Genomic DNA, 23,473 nt, shown 5'->3' on the forward strand with positions numbered 1-23,473 from the left:
GTAGGATTCAAAATATTCAATAACAAGATTGCACACATAAATTTAATAGTTTGCACAATTAAGTTTAATAGAATCTTTGAACCATAGATAAGATTTCCTACTAATTTTGAGACCTTTGTTCTTATATTTTTCTCTCTTTTATAACCAATTGTAAAGAAAGAAACTGCAATAGCCGTAAAGAAAGTAAAAATTGCGAAGAAAAAAAAACTGCAAATAGCCGGTGCCGCAAAACTTACATTTTCTAACAAACGGTTTGCGCGAACCGGCTGAATTTCTTTGCTGATTAAATTTAAAAATTTTTAAATAAAAACGACACAATAAAAACCGGGTTGCATACTTTGATACCCTATGCTAGCTAAGAATCGGCAGGAAAATACGCAACCTGATTCGCTGGTTAAAAGTTGAAATAAAAACCGAAGCAAATGTCAAACAACGTTGTCTTAATTACATTATTATAAAATTATTTGCCTTTGAATGTCTTTAAAACACATGTATTTAGAATAGTCTAGTCAATACAACGTCCATTGGCCTTAATCCTGGATCTGAACTTTGAGCAAGTATTAAAATGTAGATTTCTATTATTTCTAGCTTGATCTACTGTGAAATATTTTTCATCCATGATGAAAAGAACAGGCATCTTCTTTTTTCGACTTCCAAAAACAATTTTTCTAACGTTTAAGTCTCGGACTTTGTAATTGATCAGTTAAAAGAAAACTTTGTGTTTACACCAATGATTTTGCACCAATAGTGTTTTAAACAATTTTTCTTATTGTAAAATCATTTACATTGAACTTCTTTGCTATTACTCTCATGGACCTGATTGAGTTTCTCTATGAACGAGCTTTGATGTTATTGATGAGTTTTTTTTTGTGTAATTGTTGGCTTTCTTTTTAACATAACCTGAATCTTTCAATCTTTTTTTGACACAGAAAACTGTTTTATAATGTCCGGCATTGTTGGAAATTTTCCCTACCCACCCCAAGCTTATTAAGACCCCACCGTTTAATAGTTTTTAGTTATCAAAAAAAAAAAAAAAGAAGTGAAAATTGACCTAAAAAATTTATCAAACAAATTATCTCAGTGTAAACTGGCTTTAGAAATCACCGCCCACGTAGACCTTGATTTATCGAAAATGAGCATTTAATTTATTTCTCACCAAAGTAATAAACTTATATCATCATATTAAATCCTATTGAAATTATTATAAAACAGCTGTTAGAAAATGGGCATTTGACTGCAAGCCACGCTAGATTTAAAAAGTTTTATGCATGTTTTGTAAAAAATATTAGTTTGGATTTATAAACTGAAATTTTTAATAAAAAATACTTATATTGTAACATAAAAATTCTCTCTCTCCCCCCCCCCCTTTTATTAGATCTGGAATGAAATTCCCCCTCCCCTCCCCTTTTGTATTAAGGACACGAGAGTACAAACATCAACTAAAACATAGAGTTTTGGGCATAAATAAATTTATATAGCATTAGCACCAGAGTTAAGGTCAGATGTTAACCAGGTACTAGCTTACTTAAATTAGCATAGCCAATTTTTTTTTAACTACATGAATGCTACAATAACACAATATTAGATAAAATTTGAAATATATTGAATATAAAACTAGTTTAAAATAATATAAACCCTTGTAAATTATCGGCCTCACATTTAGGGTTATAAATTTTGCAAAGCACTTTATTTGATTTAAATACAAACATATTCGACTTTGAAGCTTGCTCCATATCTAAAAGTTATATTTCTTAAGCATTCCTGACTGCTAAATGTTTTTCTTATCTTATAAATACTACTCTGATAAGGTCAATTAATAAAATAAAGAGTAAAAACGCGCTGAACAGTAACAAGAAACCACTATTGGCGTAACCTTATGAACAACTATAGGTTAAAATTGACAGAAGAATCGAGAATTAATACTACAATATATATATATATATATATATATATATATATATATATATATATATATATATATATATATATATATATATATATATATATATATATATATATATATATATATATCCTACAAAGGAGGATTAAAAAAAAATGTAATTCTCTAAAACTTAAGGACTAAATAAAAAGTAATATGAAATATTACATTTTATTTAGTCCTTAAAATTCAGCGTTAAAGATTGCATAATGTCAAATGATTAAAAAAGTTAAAAATTTTTATAGTTAGGAAACAGAATAGGCACGTGTCATCGCATAGTTTGTGGTAAAAAAAAATACAACTATGAATATATTACAAAATACTGCGAATAACGGGAAATAAAGGTGCGTTGGATGTTTTATGGGCAGTCCACATCCGTTTTTTAGAATGATGATAATGATAAAACTTAGAAATGCGAAATCTCTCTACTTCTAAACCATGGGCCAATACTCTAAATGACAGGCAATTTAGTTTTCATATTTAATAATGTAAATAAATAAATAAATAAATAAACGTCATAGTAAAAAAAAAGCTAGTAAAAAAAAAAAAAAAATTAAACCTGTCGAGTAACTCCCAGTCTTCACCACCCCATTTAGTTTTGAACTCTCTTGTATTCATTCCACCGACTCGATCGAAGTCATACTTTGTAATGGAAAACAATCCGTATCCTTCGTTTTCCCATAATCCTAAGAATGCGCGGTAATAAAATGCATTATAAAAAACATAATTTTAAAATGCGCGTCTAACTAAATACCTTAAAAAAAAATTTACTAAACGAGAAATTATTGTTCGAGGGAGAAGGGTTAGTCTTTTATTTTAGAATTCTTTTTATTTATCATTATATATTTTATATTTATCATTAAACATAATTTATATAACACAAACCTCAACTAGTATTACACCCTCAGTTAAATCTAAAATTTAAATATCTTAAATAAGTTACCATATGGAAGATCGGGTGTGTATCCACAACTTAACCTGTGAACCATAGGAGCAAATGCCATTTTTCCTTTAATGGTATGCTTAAAAAAATTTTTAACATGCTTTCAAAATTCGTAAAACACAAGGTTTTCAGCTAAAGTTATTTTTAATTTTAGCTACTCTTTCCAGTAGGTTGACATGAAATAGTAACCGCTGACGTCAGATAGAAACCGTTGAAAACGAATTATAAAACCGCATAATTTTTTTTATTTTTTGAACTTCTTTCTAAAAATGATTAACTATTTTTTATTGCATTTACACATCCTTTATTTCATATCAAAATATCACTGCAAAAATATTGGTGGTTTACGAATTTGTGTGTACAGGAAAGATTAGCTTAAAAAACCTTGAAGTAAAACTAACTTCATAACTTCAATTGAAAACCTTTAAAAAAGAGTGAGTATAGGTACAAAAAAAAATTATTAAAAAGATAGACATAAAAATAAATCTTTTAAAACTAATATTATGTATTAAATCAATTCAATATAAATTTACCTTACGAATGCTATCAAATAAATGAGAAGGTATATCAAGATGCAAATCACATGTAAAGACAATATCATCTACTTGCTAGAAATCAAGAATAAAAAAAACTATTAATAAAAAATAACAATTTTTATTTAATAATTAAAGTTATTAACTATGTTAAGTATGACAAATATTACTTTCACAAGATTTGCACCAGCTTGAATACCTAGAGCACGTTGAAATGGTCCATTTAGTTTAACAACTTGATACCTAATAAAGTATAAAATAAAAATTCAAAATTTGAAATTCGATTTAATACTTTTTCTTCAATTAAAGTTTTGTTAAAAGTTTATTTTGTTACAATTTGTTTGTTAATATACATTTTTAGCTTCTAATTTTTTTTGGTAATCTTGATGATTTCAATTTGTTGATGACTTTAATAATAGTTTTAAATTCTTTTTTTTTTTTTTTACATCAATTAATAGATATATTTTGGTACTTTTACAATTTTTTATCATAATGATAGCTTGGCTTTTTTTAAATCTTTTTAAATTTCACTTTCACTTTCTTTATTTCTTATTTTTATTTGATATAATTTATCATAACACTTATATAATTTTTCCTGATTCATACAACTTTTTTTTCTTTGCTTTGCTTTAGCAAAGTGAATTTATTTTTATTTTAGGATTAATCATTTCTTTGATTAGTTTTTTTATTTGTTTTAGGATATCATTCTTTTAAATAGTTTTTAACTATTCAAAATAAATGTAAATTTTTGTTTATGAAAAAATAAATGAATTACAACAAATATACAACATGTGACACATTAGTTTGTTAAATTAGTGACACCTCACCAGTAACCAAAATAATAAGATTATTTAAAACTTACAGTATTTGACTTGTTTAACCATAAAAAATATTAGGATTGACATTTTAATTCTTATAATGTTTAAATAAACATTTTAATAAGGGTGCAATAACACCAATATCACAAAATGCAAATCAAAACTAATCAAAAAAAAAAAATTATGATTTCAAAGTACCTGAAATTGGTATCCAAAATACGGTATGCAATACAATGCAAAGATTGATGACATTTTAAAGATATAACTCAATAAAATTCGAGACAAAAAAAAAAGCAAACGTTTCTAATTTACAACTAACCTTGAACCAAGGTAAGTCAAATCAAATTTTCCTCAAATGAAATTGAAACTTTTTTTGGGAACTACCTTATTAACACATACAAATAAAAATGAATTTGAATATTTCATCTTTGTTAAATACTCCATCATCTCAGTCAAGCTGATGGAGTTTTTAACAACTAATTAAAGCAGAAACAACCAATCATTAGACCTTTGATTTATAGCGTAGTCAATTTTACACTATTTTATTTTTGATTTATAGCATAGTGAGTTTTACAGTACTTTTTAAAACTTTTAAATTATTTGCTTCATACGCTTCAATATTTATGGCATCCAAATATTGTTTATAGGACTAGTAACGATGTGATGGTAAAATGATAACAAATGTATCAACAAAATACTACTTATCCTCAGGACATAGGAGCTGCTCTGAAGTTGGAGGCAGAGCTATTTGGAGCTGGTGTTTTTACAAGATGTTGAGCAAGAATGAAATATTTCCAGGCAGAGCTGGGTCTGAGCTAGCTCTACTCAATCTTTAAAACTTTAAAACATTAATATATTTTCAAGATTACATTGAGTTGGTAAGATATATAAAAGTTGGTACATTAAAGTTGTTTATATTTACGTTAGGTAGATAGATAATCATATTTTAAAGATATTTTTTTATCAAATAGGTAAGTACATAAATTTAATAAAACTGTTACCTTGGAATTCGACTTGAATGAAGAGATTTTTCAATATCCATATCTGTACTGTTAAAATCAACAATTATAACATTGATATGACTATCTTTGGTTTCCAAATAAATCTAAAACAACACCTCCCACAATTATACAAGTACATATTAAAGCAAATAAAAATTGTTATTGTAAATGATACACACAATACCTGAATAATGCATTAATAGCAGGTATTTTATTAGAAGTCAGTCAAGTCGTTGTGATTGCAGCATAAAATTACCAGAATGCACACTCAGTGAATAGCTATTTTTCAAATTACATAAGTGTATTGTGTATCCTTGTTTAAATACAGTTTTTGTTGTTGTTGTGTTTTATTTATACCAAGTATTCTGTGTATATTATGTATCAAGTGTTCTGGTTACATCATGTACCAAGTTTTCTATGTAGTTCTAATAATTAAAATAAAAATTTATTTTAGAACTTTAAAAAACCAAAAACCAAGAGTTAACTTACATTTTCCATATTTCTAATAAAATGTAATAGCCATCTTCCCTGATCTTTAACTGAAGTAAATACTGATATATATATCTTTAAATACTATATATATATATATATATATATATATATATATATATATATATATATATATATATATATATATATATATATATATATATATATATATATATATATATTTATATATATATATATATATATATATATATATATATATATATATATATATATATATATATACACACACACACACACAAAAGATTGTTTGTGATTGGCATAACGTTTTTTCCATTTGCCCTCGGTTAAGCCAATATAATCTAGGTTAAGTCAATATAATCAATATAATTATACCTATGAATGGCAAATGCTTATAAAAAATATTATTTACAAATGCATTGTTTCCTCGCAAAACAACCCTGATAAACATTATCACAAACAATAAACATAAAAAATACTCAAAAGAGACTATGCTGTCTAAATATATTTGGCAACTAAAAGAAAAAAGTATTAATTTTAAATTAAACTGGTCTATCCTAAAAACTGCGCCTGCCTATAATAAGATTTCCAAAAAATGTATACTATGTGTACAAGAAAAATTTGAAATTATTATTCATTTAGATCAAGAAAATTTACTGAATAAAAAATCAGAATTAATTTCTAAATGCAGATATAAAAATAAGTTCCTTTTAAAAATTATAAAAACAAATGACCAGTCCAAATTTATCCTAATTCTAAAGAATTCTTTTCATGATTTTTTAATTATCTAATGTCTAATGTAGTTGATGCAACTTCCTGGTTGCAAAATACTACAGTTATTATATAATTAATTATAACAATTCCCAACTTCCTGTGAAATAATTTTTCTATAATTTAAAAACTTTTTTATGTTTAGACATTCTTCCTGATGAACCTACTGATCATGAAACACAGTGTTGAAGTAATCAAAAATTAGATAAGTGTTTTTACAAATTTATTATTGCTCTGTTCTTTTAGAACATTTAGCACTCTGTAGAATACACTAACACAATTTATATATAAGACATGCTATCGAAAAAATCTGCCCACCTTTTGCGGTGTGGTAAAGCTAGTTAACGGTCGTTTTTTGAAATTATTTTTTTGTGTGTTATAGTGTTTGTATAATAGAACATTTTGGCAGAAAAAAATAATTAAAAATATTATTTAGTTTCAAAATGTCAACCGAGCAAACTAAACAAAGATTTTTGATTGTGGACAAACACTTAAAAAATCCAACTTTATCGAATAGAAAGTTGGCGAAATCATTAAAAATATCAAGAAGAACTGTAGATACTTTTCTTAAACGGTTTACAGAACAGAAAACTATTCAGAGAAAACAAGGAAGTGGTCGAAAAAAATGCACAGCAAATCCTAGAGCTCTCGAACGGTTGGAGACTTCAATGGAAGAACATCCTGATTGGTCTGATATATATCAAGCGAAAAAACTGAAGGTTTCCAATTTTTTTGCACACAAATGGCGACAGAGACTTGGATATCAAAGTTTTAAAGTAGTTAAAATGTCAAATCGAAACGATAAACAAAATTCAACCGCAAAGAGTCGAGCTCGAAAGTTGTATGACAACTTGTTAACAAAACATAATGAATGCATTTTGATGGATGACGAAACTTATGTTAAAATGGATTTTAAACAAATTCCTGGGCAGTGCTACTATGCTTCTAAAATAAGAGGAAATGTGAGTGATAAATACAAGTATGTAATGAATGATAAATTTTCGAAAAAATTGATGATTTGGCAGGCACTTTGCTCTTGCGGAAAAAAATCGCCAATTCATGTTTGTTTGGGCACAATGAAATCTTCGGAATACGTGAAATGTTGTCTTTCTCGTATAAAATAACTAATTAAAGCTCATAGAAGTACTTCAGTATTGTTTTGGCCTGATTTAGCCACAATACATTACTCAAAAGATGCTCAAAAGTTTTACGATGATAATGGAGTGATGTTGGTTCCGAAAAAGATGAATCCTCCAAACTGCCCCGAATTACGTACTATTGAAAAATATTGGGCCATCATGAAAAAGAAATTGAAATTAAGTGGAAAAACAGTAAAATCAGCTACAGATTTGAAGAAAAAATGGGATTACGCTGTTAAAACTTACAAAAATCATTCTGTTCAGAAACTTATGGGAGGCATCAAAAAGAAAGTCAGAATTTTCTGTAAAACTTAATTTTTTTTTTTCTCCCCCTTATTAATATGTAATCTTTACAGTCTTAATTTTTCAGAAATATATTGATTTAAATACATTTAAGCTTTCTTACATCCTTTTTTGATCAAGAAAGATGGGCAGATTTTTCCGATAGCATGCCTCTGGCTAATGGATGCTAAGATTTTCCTTTCAAATTGATACTGGAACAGAAAAATTTGATTACCTTCTTTTGTTAGTAGACAACTCGCATTATCAACTTAATGAAATTGGTCGAGCAATTTTTGGTGGTTTACCTATTGTTACTAATGATTGCGCCACTAATCTTTGAAAATTGCGAAAACTGATATTATTATCTTTCAATTTCATGTAGACAACATAAGCATTGCAAACAGAACTATTAATTAGACCAAAAAGAATCCAGTGCCACCACTTTAGAGATTTCCTGGATGTACCATAAAGAGAAGAAAGAATATCAGCTTTGTCAACACCCTCCCATATAAGTGTTATAGCCTTTAACCGCCTGAGGACATAAGATCATCACAATGCTGCCATCTTTATTTTTTCTTTTGATCTCTTTTTTTTCAGTGCCATGAAAGTTAGATATGACATGCACTGGACTATTATCCATCCATTTATAAATTATAATGCTATCTTTATAAATTTATCTTTAGCAATGCTGTATTATTGTTTTCATTGTTTGATTTGGAAGAAAAACTTAGCTCTTTGTCATCTTGCTCAGCTTGAATTCGGTCTACTAATACAAAATCTTCATCATCTGAATCTGATGACTCCAAATCACTGTAATTTTCTATATCTTCTAAAATAATATTCGCAACTTCAGCAGCAGAGTAATATTTTTTTTGACTCATTTTTTACTTTTTACTAAAAGATTCCAACAAATTAACATTTCATACAAAAAAAGACTTTAAAAAGCCTGATGGGACCTATTTGTCCCACAACTAGTTACCAAAAAAAAAAAACAATATAAGAATGATACTGTAGATATAAAGTATTATTTTTATTCTGCTAGGATTAAATAATATATAAAAAAAGTTTCAACGGTAGAACTACAAATTATACTATAATTTACTAAATCTAAGAAACATATTTTGATTGTCACTGTTTTATAAATGAAAAAAATTAACTCAAAAAACCTGTGAATAAGACAAAAAGTTGTTTTCAAGTATTGCCCAACTATGTGACTAATTTTTCTATTATTAATTTTTTGGCAGATATAAACAAAAGCTGAACCTCTATATAGTTTTAAATGCTTTGCTTGTTTGGCAGTTTTGTTTTAGTCAATAAGTTTCATCTTCATTCCAAATAATATTTGGGTAATTAAAATCACCAATAATCATTAAATTTAAGTATTTTTTATTGATCACTTCCTTTTTGCAGTTTTTATTAATTCATTAATTAAATTGTTTACTAAGTCACTACTGTTTGGTGGTCTGTATATACATCAAATTAATGTTTTTATTTTATGAAGTACTAAGCTACACCATATTTATTCAACTTCTTTAACTATAATTTGGCGAGGAATTATTTAACCAGATTTATCACATTTTAAGGCAGTCTGTCTACCAGAATTGCTCATCTTTAACCTATATAATTTCAATGAGCAACTCAAATTGACGCCAGCTGACCATGACAGCATATCTGGCAAATTATTTTATGCCGCACGCTTGAACTAGTCGAAGCTCTAGTTACAATTTTTAACCATTGTGTCAATAAATGTATTGTACTATCTGAGTGGCTTTATGCAAACATCATACCCATTTCAAAAGTCGATAACCCATTTCTATTAACTGACTACCAAACTTTTGCTACCAAACTTTTGCTACCAAACAGTTGCTATAACATCTGCAACATGCAAATTAGTTGAATGTATCTTTGCAAAACATATTATATCTTATGTGCAAGGTAAATTTTTATCAAATAGTCAATTTGGTTTTCTTCCTGGAAAAAGTATAACCGATGCCATCATACAATTGACTCCAATACCTTATGAGCTGCAATGTTCTTTGGTTTTACAAAAGCATTCGACCACATCAACTACATTGTTCTCATACATCAACCTACCGCCATGGTTATCATTCTGGATTGCCAAGTGGCTTTCCCACTTTGTCTTTACCACTTACAATGCAATTGTCCTCATTTCCACATCCAATAAATTTTCAAATTCAACAATGTTTTTAAACACATATCTACAAAAGTTTATCCCCCACCTACATAATGACGCAAATTAACACGGTGCCAACTCTAACCTTTATGTTATCTGAAAACATTCAATTCCTTGTCAATAGATTACTTCAAAATGTTGTATAATTAGTTTGTATAATAACAACAATAACAACAACAATAGTTTGATTATTTTATTTAATAATTCATTATATTAAATAAAATATTAACAACATTAAAGAATTAAAAAATATTAATTTAAAAAAAAAATTAACATCAATAAACTGTCTTATTCATACCTGGAACAATCACATGTATTGAAGCATCGACATTCCATTGAAAATTGCGAGGTTCATAAAGCGCACCAGAAATGTCTTGATATACATATCGAGAAAAACGAAATGAATTCTCTGGATAAAACAAGTTTTATCTATATATATATATATATATATATATATATATATATATATATATATATATATATATATATATATATATATATATATATATATATATATATATATGTATATATATTTATATGTATACATATATATACATATATGTATATATATGTATATATATATATATATATATATATATATATATATATATATATATATATATATATATATATATATATATATATAATTTTTATTTTTATATATATATATAACTTTTATTTTTAGAAAAAGGTTAAGAAAGAGGATTTGAAAGAAAACAAAATTAAAAAACATTATTTGCTGTTATTTTGGTTTGAATGGTAACATTGGATCCATAAGAGCACCCAATGAAAATATTATGTATAAGTTTTTATAAGTGTGCAGTGATATTTATTTCTTTTGTTGTTAGAAACATACCTTTTCCATCAACATACAAGTCCTAAATAAATTAAAAACATTTTCTATTTCTTTTTCTAGTATTACTAATAGGTTAGTTTTTCTATAAAAACAAAACAAGTAAATTAAAATTTATCAACTAACTAGTTCAACCAGGTAGCGATTGCCTTTGACAACATCATGATTCTCTTCTATATTAATAACTTTTTTAAGAGAATATTTCCTGAAAAACCATAAAAATTAATGCAAATATTGAATGTTGAAAACAAGAACCTCTAGTTTTTGAAAAAAATTACTTGTTATATTTATTCTTCACTATTTTCATGTAGCGATTAACAATTGATAATGCAATCTAAATAAAATTAAGAAAACTAAAAAATTTTACAATTTATTACAATTAAGGAAGTAAAAATATATTTAAGAAGAAATAACTTGTTTCTCCATGCAGCAACCTTGTTCATCAAGGTTTGTGTTTAGGAATTAAAGAGTTGGGAGAGGGTTGTAACCACAATAAAGTAGCCTCCTCGACTGTAGTAGCCTTCTTCTTCTCCCCTTTCCTGTGGAGGCTAACAACATTAAATAATAATAATAATAATCATATAACTCATTTAGAATTAGGAATAATATAGAATTAGGAATAAAATTGAAAATATTTTCAAAAGCAATAAAATAAAACCTCAGTTGACAAAACCAAATTCCCATCACTTTTACATGTAGAATGTACTGAGCTGTAAATATATTTTAACCCTCGTTCCATTATTCTTCTTAAATAATGCACTGCTGGCCCAAAAACATCATACAATCTGATCATTTCAAGAGTACTTGCAAATGAAAAATTATCGCTCCTGCCATTTTTAAAGTACACCTTTTGGTCAATTTTCTTATGAATTCTATCATCAAACCTGGGATGTCTATAATTTAATGGACTCCTTGTAACTGGCTTTAAATAGCTAAATTTAGAAGATTCAAATGATCTAGAAAAATTGTATTGTTCCACTCTGCTCCATGTTCCATTCCAAATCTTTGATTTATTTATATTAGATTCGATAACAACTGGTTCAGTTGGCAGAATATCTTTTGAAACATGTAAATTTGAATCAACAGATATATTTTTTATAGTTGAAATTGTAGTAAAAATGTGTAAAAGTTTGCGACCAAATAAGTTTTTTGGGGTTGCATTTAACTCATTGATAATATCCTGTTTCTTTGTAGTATTTATATTTTCAACTTTATTATATAACTTTTTGGGAAATGGGTGTAAAGAATTTGAAAGATTATTTACAGACTGAATTACTTTTGAAAAAATGGGAACAAATTTATGCTCTAACTTTTTAGTATTTAAACTTGACATGTATGAGTTTGCATGGCGATAAAAGCAATCATGGTAAGGAACCATATGAGTCAATTCAGTGTTATCACTTGGATATACAGCAGTTTCATGCACTAAATGAACTCCTTCATAACGCTCAGGTACAAAATCAACTAAATAGCTTGGTTGATAATCAATTTGCGGTAATAAACCTTCGAAGTCAGTTAAATTTACTAAAGGAACTAAATGAAATTTGTCCCTGTCATCTGCTCTCCCAAATTTATGAACTGATTTGTTGAGGGTATAAATACTTTCCATTGAATTATTGAACGAAAAATGATGACTAACCATAGTTTCAGGAATGTAGTCTGCAATGTCATTGATATCGGTTATATTCTCTAATGACATATAACTTGAAATATCAGCAGTGGTAATAGTTTTGACACGAATCCAGCCAGGAGCAAGCCATGCAAGCAAGAAGTGATCCTTAAATGCTGCTTGTTTGTGTAATGCTTCAATAAAGTATTTCTTTCCAGCTTCCAAAAATATTTCTTGTGAAATTTGCGTTGAAAAGCGCTTAAAATCTCCAACATCAGTATTTGCTGGTTCTTCTTTAGTGCCAACATAGACTATTTTTTGTGTAGAAAATATATCAGTAGAATTGCTGAGCCAAACCTCACAGTTATCATCACATGATACAGCAAAGGTATAATTACCTATAATATAAGAAATTCATTTTTTAATCTTTTCAAATCTTGAAGAATATTTAAAATTTTTTTTTTTAATTTTACAAAAATTGTTTTCTACTCCTATCTATTTCAAACAGAGCTTACAAAGTTTTTTTTTTTTATCAAAACTTTTAAATTTAAAACAAGCTAATATTTTCCTGAATCCATTTAAGATTGTAAAAACATTCTAAACAACTTTGAGAAAAGTTTTCAAAATTATAGTTTTAACAAAATATTTATTAGTATTATAATCTTGCCAAACATCCAAATATTATAATCTTGCCACTTAAATATCCAAATGTATTTTTATTTTCAAACATTTTAATTAAGTTTTTACAAGTTAAACTGTATGTCTCTAGCCAAATGAGCTCTTTATAACTGTCTCTTAAGTTCAAACAAATATTAAAGATTTTTTTACAAAGAATAAAAATAAATACAAAAATATCACTACTACCACAGGTTTTTTATTATTATTATTATTTGTTAGTAGTCATTTTTATAAATTTTTAAAAAGGTCAAGCATCTTAGATGTGTGACTCCTAGGAAATATCTACTTAAAATATTCAAAACGATTTAAATTGTGTTAAAACTTTTAAACTAAATTTTCAGTTGTTTTACTTATTTTGGGCCAGCTTTGACTAAGGTGAACTTGCTACAAAAAATGTTTGCATTAGTATTAAAGTCTCTTTAAACACAAAAATTCAAGTTAGCATTATTTATTTTTATTTTATTTTTCCCATGCAGAAATTTGTTTGATCGATGATTTTACAAATGCAATTTTTGTTTGAAAAAGATGTCTAGCCTGCAGAATTAGGAGTTAGATATCTAAAATTTAAAAATGAAGGTCATAAAATTCAAATCATATTTAAGCATCTATATGTAATAGGAGATCATTCAGTTGGTTATGCTGATATAACGACTAGGGCTTTTTAATAATTTGCAACAGACTGTTCCATTTACCATCAACTATGTGGTCAATCAGTTGTTGAGTATAACTTTAAAAATAAATTCTTAACATGATTTAATTTTTTCAAGTTCTGTGCTATCAAACCTGAACAAAAAAAAAAGACAAGAAATTGTGCTTTATCAATAGACAAAGTTTATGTAAAATTTGCATTTTTATATAAAAGTGGAAATATTTTTGGAAAAGCATCTGCAAATACAATTTACAGGTATGAGTTTTGCAATTTAACCAGGTTTTTAGATGACACTAACTTTAAAAAATTGTTTGCTAATCCAACAATGATAGAAAACATGAAACTAACATCTGGTAAACAATTTTGGAAGCTTACAAGAAATACAAGCAACGCATTTTCATCTTTTATCTTTAATATCAGCTCATTCACTTTGGTATTATTAGTCTTGCTTTTTTAAACATTGTTGTTCTTATTACTATTGATTTGAAGTCAACTATTGTGAAGTCTTATTACTATTGATTGAAGTCAACTATTTACATTATTTTTTTTTATTGTTTGTTTGTTATTTGTTTTATTTTTTTAATTTATCAAAGTGTCACTCCAAAGACTAGTTTTCAACTATATGTGTAACACCAAAACAAATTTTTAAAAATTATAAGTTTGTAATTTTTTCAATTTTATGGTTGACTTAATGAATGAAACGACATCTTGTCATGAACTGATTGATAATAACCATTTAAGTTTTCTTGTGATTCAATTAAAAACAATTTGAAAAACTAGGTCAGGGATCAGGTGGTACTTATTTTACAACTGGTTAGTTAGTTATCGAAAATGTAGATATTTAACAAGCTTGTGCTACAACTAAATATTAATGTAGAAAGAAATGATGTTCGCAACTACCTTTTATGTCTTGAAGCTTTTGATCATAGGGGATTTGATACTATTTACAATTTACCAGATCTAGAAGATACTATCAACATAGAAATTTTAAATGCTACTGTCTTTTATATTGCTGGTTATGTTCAAAAGTATTCCGCCTAAGAAATTGTAGATAATACAACTATATTAAAAAAAAGGAACTTAATTGAAAATTTTAAATAGGTGAGAACTATTTAAAATTGCAGAAAAAGTCTGATTCGACAGTTTACATTTATTGCAGATTTGTACAGATTTTCAATTTTAAAGAAACAAAATATGCCAAATACTAGCAAACATTTTATTTTAATAATTTGCATTACTTAACAACTCCAAAGTAATAATGAAACATAACCCAAAGAACTATCTTATGTAAACATTTTTGTCCATATTTAGTAAAAAAAAATTAGATTTATTGTTGTATTTTTCCAATTAAAGATTATCTTCCTTATGTTAAAAATGCAAATAATTAAAGTTTATCAAAAAATGGTTAATTAACCTCACAAAACTCATTTTATAATGATGATTAAAAAGGTTTTTTAAATAGAATTTTTACTGTGTCTTAGAATAAAAATTTTTTTTAATGTCTGCTTTCACCCTTTAAATGTGATCTATATAATAAACTAAAACTGGAATTGAAAAATTTTTGAAAAAAAATATTTTCATGGGTAGCTCAAGTCCTTTAAACACTAGAGGAATCCCTAATATTATCAACAAAAAAAAAAGTTTTTAAATGTTCATCGTGCTGGGTCTCAAAAGAAGCGAAATTATATATAAATTTAAAAAATAATCATAACTTTATAAAAAACATAAAAAAAAAAAAATTAATTAATTTTTTTTGTAAAATTGCATATTTTTATTTTTAGTTTAAAATGTAAGTTTTTAGGCAGTGAAATTTAAAATAATTTTTTTTAATTAAATTATGATTATTTTTAAAAATTTTATAAAATGTTGCTTCTTTTGAGACTTAACAGGATATACTTTTAAAGGACTTTTTTATTTGATAATATTAATGACACGTCTGATGTTTAAGGGACTGGAGCTATCCTTAAAAATTTCTTTTTGTCAAAGATTTTTCAATTCCAGTATTATTTTATTATATGTAACACATTTAGAGTGTGGGAGCAGATGTCTTAAAAAAAAGTTATTTACTAATTGTATATTTAATGTTAGCAACAGCTATACAACATTTTTTATTATTTACTAACTCGCCAATATAAAAAAATCAAAATTCCTGTACATAGTCAAAACCTTCTATAAAGAAAGCCATAGCCATAATAAATAAAATTAACTAAGCAACTAAAACAAAGTTATATAATTACCATTTTCCTAGAATCGGAAAATGGTAATTTTACATTTGACCCTAAACAATTCAACAATAGCTAGAAAGGAACTATTTAAATGAATCAGTTGATAATATACAAATTTTTGTTAAGAAATATAAGGAGACTTTATTTATTTTGATATACCTTTTACCATCTTTTAATAATATTTTTTTTTTGGAGGCTGAAAAATAATATATTCAGTTTTATTATTATTTAGAGCCAATGACACAATTGATAAGGACCTGAATTAACCTTTTATAAAGCTGTAATGGTGACTTTAAAATACATAGAAGATTGGTGTCATCAGCAAAATGATGAACATTGGAATTATTTATAGATGAGATAAATCATTAATATACATTGAAAAAAGTAAAGGTTCAAAAACAGTACCCTGTGGGATACCATATTTGATAACTTTACTTGTGTACATATATAAAAACACACATTTACTGTAATCAAAACAAATTACCAGTAAGTGGAGGATGTAGGTAACCAAATATTCTTTCGCCATAACCAGTTTCGTGCCATTGGGCAAAAAAACGACTAATGTTTGTAAAAACACTAGGATATAATGGAAAGTGCATATTCCGTTTTAAATCTTCAATTCGACTGCCACACCAACCTTCCCATATATGAACATTTAAAATACCAGGCTAAAATAAAAAAAATATTTCAAATTATTACTCTATAGAATACCTCCAATAATGCAATTAATTTTTTAAAGCAGTGGTTCAAGTTTTTATATTCTGCTCAATCCAAAAATCAATTCATATTTGATCATATTCAATTTGTTTTTCTGCAGCCTTTACTAGAGGAGAATTATAAATTATACTAAAAAAAAAAGAGTTTATTTTTAAATAGTAATTACAGGCTTTGTGGAGGTCAATATTTGTACATTGATTTTTTTTATAACTCAATCATATAAACATTGTACAAAGTGTAAGTACTTTTGTGTGTGTGTGTTTGTGAAACTACATAAAAACTCCAAAAATAATAATCATTTTATAAAAAACATCTAAAACAAAATTGTTTCGAAAAAAATCTTGTAAAAAGGAACTTTTTTCATTTTTAGTTGGAAGGTAATTTCTTATGCAGCAAAATCTAAAATAGGAATTATGTTAAATGGCTTTGGTCCAACCCTAAAAATATTTTGTATTCAAAAATTTTTTAAATCCATTGTTATTTTATTATATAGAACATCATTAAGTTTTTATCATTTAAAACACCCTTTTTATGTACAGGTTTATTGGAATAATTTTCTGAAAACCAATTTGTATTATGTATAAATCTAGAGTGGAACTAGCATTACAAAGTCTTACATAAGAAAAAATTTATTTTATTTTGTTATAAATTATAAAACATTCTTTTGTTAATTTTTGCATTATTTATGTTATATTTTGCATCATTTATGTTATATTTTTGATGTTTTAAAAAATTCTTTAAAATAAAAATCATTAAATTTTTTCTAACCTGCAAAGTATGATAGGTATAAAGTTGGTATAACTAAAAACGGAACAAGATATTTTTCCTTAACAAGATGTTTTTCCTTACTACAAAAATTTATTGCAAGTTTTATTGCAGTTTATAACAGTTGTATTATTTACTTTTTAAATATAAAATATCAGACTATGATTCAGAAATCAATGTTTTTTATTTTTATAATTTTCTGTAGCAAAACATTTATCAACTTTAATTTTTTTTTAAATAGAATCTTTTTTTATATAATTTTTTTTAAATAGAATCTATTTTGAAATATTCTGGTAAGACATTTTTGAATTGATATTAAACCTAAAAAATATACTTTAACTCTACAATTGTAATATTTTAAAATGTTTGTTCAGTTTGCAAATAAGTATAGAGGTTTCTATTAACTGGGTTGTGCCCTAGTGCAATGGTCTTGCTTGCCAATAATTAATACTTTGACGGATTATAACAGAATATGTCAAGATGGTTTTTTCTTGAAGTTGAATGAATGCTCAATATGAGGACTTACGCATGCCTTGATAACTTTACTAAGCTCTGAATACTTTTTACACTTAAAAAAAATCTACCCATCTTAAGTAAGATTAGTTCAAAACTTAATTAATGTGTTCTATATAATAAAATAAAACTAAATTTAAATATTTTTTGAATAAAAAATATTTTTATTAAAAGTATGTAGTCTTGGGCCTCAATCGAAGCAATTATATAAAAATTTCAAACATAATAATAAATTTTATTTTTGAAATTTTTATATATATGTTGGGTCTGTTTTTATGTATAATAGGTGTCAAATGAAGCAATAATTCAAAAGTTTTAAAAAATCTTTTGATAAAAAAATTATTATTTCTTTATAAATTATTTTATTGCATAAAAAAATGCCAATTTTCAATGCTTTTTCAAAAAAATGAAAAACAAGTATTTTTTAATAACTTTTTTCTTATGTTTTTTATAATATGATTATTATTCATTTTATAAAAAGCAGAAAAAAAAATTATTATTAAAAAATATTATAAAAATGCTTTTTTTTATCTACACTAAAATTACAACAAAAATAATTCTCCTGTAAAATATAAATAAATATACTTTTTTAAAAATCTTATTTTTCAGCATTTTTTTAAATATGCATATTATTAAATACTAAAATATATAATTGAATTATAATTATAAACTATCGAATGTAATGTGTCCAATACGCTGTAAAGACTTTTATTATGGAAGTGTAGGTTAAAAACTTTTTACATCATTATCACATATTACTGTAAATGTTGAAAGTCTTTTTAATAATAAGGTTGATAGATGAATTTATTGTAAAGTTGATAGACTTATTTATTATAAGATTCGATAGGCTTATTTATTATGCCTAATTATCTATTTGTAAATCATAGCCATAGATAATAATATTAATAATGAAGTCATTTATTTAACAAAGTTAAATGTTAATCTATTTAAACTAAACTTATGTAAAATAAAGTGAATTGAGTTAAATGTTATTTAACAAAGAATAAATTCTATTAAACAATATTGTTTCCAAATATACCTGATTCTACCAGTTATATGATAGGAAAATGTTTTGGCTTTGAAACAAGAATAATAAAGTATATACATGCTAAAAAATGCCAAAAAAAAGATTTTGAATAAAATATATTCATTTCTATTTTTTTAGGAGAACTATTTTGTTGTAAAGATAAAATCATTTAACTACAAAACATTTTTGTTAATAAAAATGCAACAAAAAGTGTAATGTATAAATAAACACATTCATAAATATGTATATAAAAATTAATATTTATGCAAAAACAACTGCTCCATATTTGGAATAAAAAAAAATTATTTGTTTCAAATCCTGTAATTGAACATGCAACAAATCTGGAAAAAAGTTTTTTGGAAATATATATTTATATAATTAGATTAATTGTGAATAACACTTAATCCTAAAAAAGTGATGACAACATAAAAATACTATCAGTAAAATCTGAGATTGTGAAAGAATCAAAACCAAGATTACGATAAGTAAAAGTCCAGGATTCCAGTATTGAGTGCACTAATGTTGTAATGAATTACTAAACTATACTATATATTAACATAATTTCACAACTTATTCAGTAATAAAAAATACAACTGCTTATATGTAAATGTTGCAGTCGCTAAAATTTTATATACCTTTATCACTAGACAATTACAAAAAAAATTCAGAATAGTACTAAAATTATCATCATGTTGTTAGTAAACACTGGAACTATCTTTAACATTTGAAAAATATTTAAGTACTTTTTCATAAATAAAACTTACTATAGAAACTGATTTCTTTTTATTTACTAAAGAACTCAATGTTAAATATTGATTGGAAATATTTTCAGTATTATTTTTCTTTGAGTTTTTTGCTATTCGAGATGTAGCAGCTTTAGTTGTAATTAACTTTACTTTAGGCTGAAAAAAAAAAAAAAGAAGTTGACAATGCACAGTATCATTAACTATTTACTATTAAAAAAATCAATGAAAATAAAAACTAAAGACAAAAATCTTACAACATGAGTTGACTTTCCAGTTTTTATTGAGTTAACTAACATTTGAACATCAAGTGCTAATTTGTTCTCATTGAACAAGTAAAAATTGGTCTCTTTTTCATCTAAACAAAACAAGCAAGTTTTGTTATTTAATTATTTTTGCATTCCTGTCATGTTGTATTGGTATAGTGACTTCACTATATCCCTATGTATATATATATATATATATATATATATATATATATATATATATATATATATATATATATATATATATATACTATAGCTTAACTCAATTTTTAAAACTTATAGTTGAAATTTAAAGCTAAAATTAAGAGAGCTTGAATTTTGTTGGCTTTAAAAGAATTACAACTGTTTTTATTTTACAATAATTGACTATTTTAATGAGGACTCGATGAGGAGATAATGTAACAAGATTTTGGAAAAAGCAAGGATGAGAAGACTAGACATTTTGCCTGCAGGAAAGGTACTGGTGAAAATTCTTATGAGTAGCAAAAATACAGACCATGTAATTGAACTAAAAAAGTAAGCATATAAATATGAGTTTGATAACAATTATTGACAATATTTGAAATAAATATATTAAACAAATATTTGAACAATTATTGTTCAAATCTCAATATATTTGCTATAACTCAATAGGATAAACAAAAGAAGTTTTACTCCAGGAAATGCTTTTAAAAATATTGAAGAGAAACCAGTACCTAATTTTATGTGTGCAGATATTATGAGCATGTTTTGTTAACTAAATTTATGTGTGTAGCTACAGCAAATTGATTTGAAGAAGTAATATAGTGGAAATCGGTTAATAACAAGAAAATTAAAAAAATGAAGTAATGAAGCTGTTACAACTTTCATATGGAATATAAACAGCCTTTAGCAATACGCAGCAAGGTGAATTAAATTAAAAATGGAAAAAATTACCTATTAACTATTAGATAAGTGTGAGTTAAATAGATATTTTAAATCAAAATAAAGAATTTCAGGGCCAAGGAATTAAATTATAAAATTGGATTTTTTTTTTAGCATGCATTAAACACCCTTACAACATGAGTATACACATTTAAATGCGTTTTAGAGAACTTAAACAACTGTAAACACTGTTTATATTTAAAAATTGAAGTCTTATGAATCAAAATATATTATCACTAAACCACACGTAAAACATTAGGCACACATAAAAACTCTTTCAATGCGCAAAAAAAAAAAGGTTAAATGTTAAACGTTTTTAATCTAAAGATACTAACACTTTACTATAACTTAACACTAAACTCATAGTGTTAAGTTGTGATATTTTTGCTGTGAACCTTGCATTTCGAATCATTTGGTTGAGGTTTTCTAGAGCTTCTTTAGAGTTTTGAGAATTAGGCAAACCAAATTGATTTAAAAAAAAAAATTGAAATAAGTATCCTTAATCATCTATTTAATTCCTTTAGTTTATCATCTGGAATTAAATAAGAAGTTTTAATAAATTCAATAAGGATTTCATCAAGTCTTTTGTTTTTTGTTTCAAACTAATGTATTTTAAAAACAAATTCAATCTTCTCATTTCTAAATCAAGCTAAAACACTTTATAATTAAATGACATGAAAAAAGCTTATGGTGGCTAAGTAGTCACCATTGGCTTTTTTCATATGGTATATTTAGTAAAGTTTTCAAAATTGTGAATCATTAATCACATTCATTTCCAATAACATTTTGGGTATCACAAGTATCTATCCTTGGTCTCATGAGGTGTTTTATTTATACACTTTATCTGTTTAGTTTAAGATTTACTTGCTTTTATGCTTTTCAAACATAAAAGTAAGTACATTGAAACAATGGTGATAAAAATGATTACTGATCTTTCTAAAAATTTTACTTTTCAGTAATTTTATCTCAACCTTAAATTCCCGTAACCTCTTGATTCATATAAATAAATACATTAAAATTAAACACACACAAAAAATAACTTATATTGACATTATCATAAATAAGTTTTCATAATCCATCTTACATATCCATACCATCATACAACCATCTTATCTTAGGATTTTTTAGGTATAATAAAAAAATATATAGTAAGATTCTTACTATATATTTTTTTATTTTACTAAAAAAATCCTATGCTTTGGTAAAACCACTCTATTAGGCAATACTTTATTATTTAACAACAAAACGCCTAATAGACAAGTTAGAACTTTTAAAGTTTGTTTTTACATTTCAAATACCAGAATTGTTAAAAACTCCTTATAATGGGATTAAATATTTTGTATAATTTCTAGATGAACATCATCAACATTAAACATCAAGTAGATTACATTTAAATATTGAACATTTATAAAACAAAATAATCAGGAATCATACCAATAGATATAGGGCTGTAATCATTTAATATGAAAACCAGATAAAAAGCCAAAATCAAGATGAAAATAACCACTAGTAAAGACAATCCTCTAACCAACCTGTTCCTTGCCATAATTTATTTAACATTTTTCATCTAAAATAAAAATAAAAAATAATAAAGTTACTGTTACTCTAGTAACTGATTTACTACTGATTAAGCTACGCAAAAATGATTAAGCTACACATAATTCATTAATGTTTTATGGGTAGCTTAATCAGTATTAATTCAAGTACTAGATAATGTATGTATGTATGTATGCATGCATGTATGTATGTATGTATGTATGTATGTATGTATGTATGTATGTATGTATGTATGTATGTATGTATGTATGTATGTATGTATGTATGTATGTATGTATGTATGTATGTATGTATGTATTTAACCTGGCCTGCACTACAATACTGAGCTAGGTCTGGATGTTTTATTATCATAATATATTATAATAAAACATGCAGACCTAACTCAGTATTAATACTGACACTATAATGAATTATTAAAAAGCGAGTGTATGTACTTTTAATATCATTTATTTAATGAAACTAAAATTTGTATCTATATTATATATAAATTTTAAAACAATTTAAATGAAACCCAAATTGTGATTAGGCATTTTTCTTTCTATTCAAAATAGAAAGGCACTTAACCAGGTATAATTACTGAGCCTATTAAGTAAGCTATTACCCATTTAATCTATTTAATACACCATGAGACTACGCTATAGCAGTCGATAAATTGTGTTTTTGTCACTTTTATTTGTCTTTAATATAATAGAAAGCTATATTTTGTTCGAAAAAAAATTCAATTAAAAATTCATAACTATCGAGTAAAAAAAATTAAAATTAAAACAGCGTCGCTAACTATAATTATAGCAGGAGGTTTAATAATTTTAATACTAAATTTTTAATAATAAATACTAAGGTTTAATACTAAGCTTTATTGATTTACAGTAAAAAACTTGTT

General features: G+C 25.5%; 1 protein-coding gene across 2 annotated transcripts; it reads right to left on the bottom strand.

The window, feature by feature from the left end:
• Nucleotides 1–2,207: 2,207 nt before the first annotated feature.
• Nucleotides 2,208–22,606, bottom strand: LOC100197669 (beta-1,4-N-acetylgalactosaminyltransferase 3). 2 transcript variants are annotated; one of them, XM_065792390.1, is made up of 16 exons: nucleotides 22,471–22,606; nucleotides 20,125–20,225; nucleotides 19,889–20,026; nucleotides 16,587–16,770; nucleotides 11,600–12,948; nucleotides 11,220–11,275; nucleotides 11,068–11,146; nucleotides 10,945–10,966; nucleotides 10,387–10,497; nucleotides 5,724–5,773; nucleotides 5,235–5,338; nucleotides 3,586–3,658; nucleotides 3,416–3,490; nucleotides 2,883–2,961; nucleotides 2,499–2,625; nucleotides 2,208–2,390 (listed from the first exon to the last, which is right to left on the bottom strand). In XM_065792390.1, exons 1-16 carry the CDS (start codon nucleotides 22,580–22,582, stop codon nucleotides 2,252–2,254), a joined length of 2,799 nt encoding a protein of 932 aa, XP_065648462.1. In that variant the 5' UTR covers nucleotides 22,583–22,606; the 3' UTR covers nucleotides 2,208–2,251. The 2 variants fall into 2 exon arrangements, with proteins under 2 accessions (XP_065648462.1, XP_065648463.1); XM_065792391.1 differs by lacking the exons at nucleotides 19,889–20,026; nucleotides 20,125–20,225.
• Between the last annotated feature and the right edge of the window lie 867 nt (nucleotides 22,607–23,473).

Source organism: Hydra vulgaris, chromosome 03 (genome assembly GCF_038396675.1).
Source record: "Hydra vulgaris chromosome 03, alternate assembly HydraT2T_AEP".
In the NCBI taxonomy this organism is placed as follows: Eukaryota; Metazoa; Cnidaria; class Hydrozoa; order Anthoathecata; family Hydridae; genus Hydra; species Hydra vulgaris.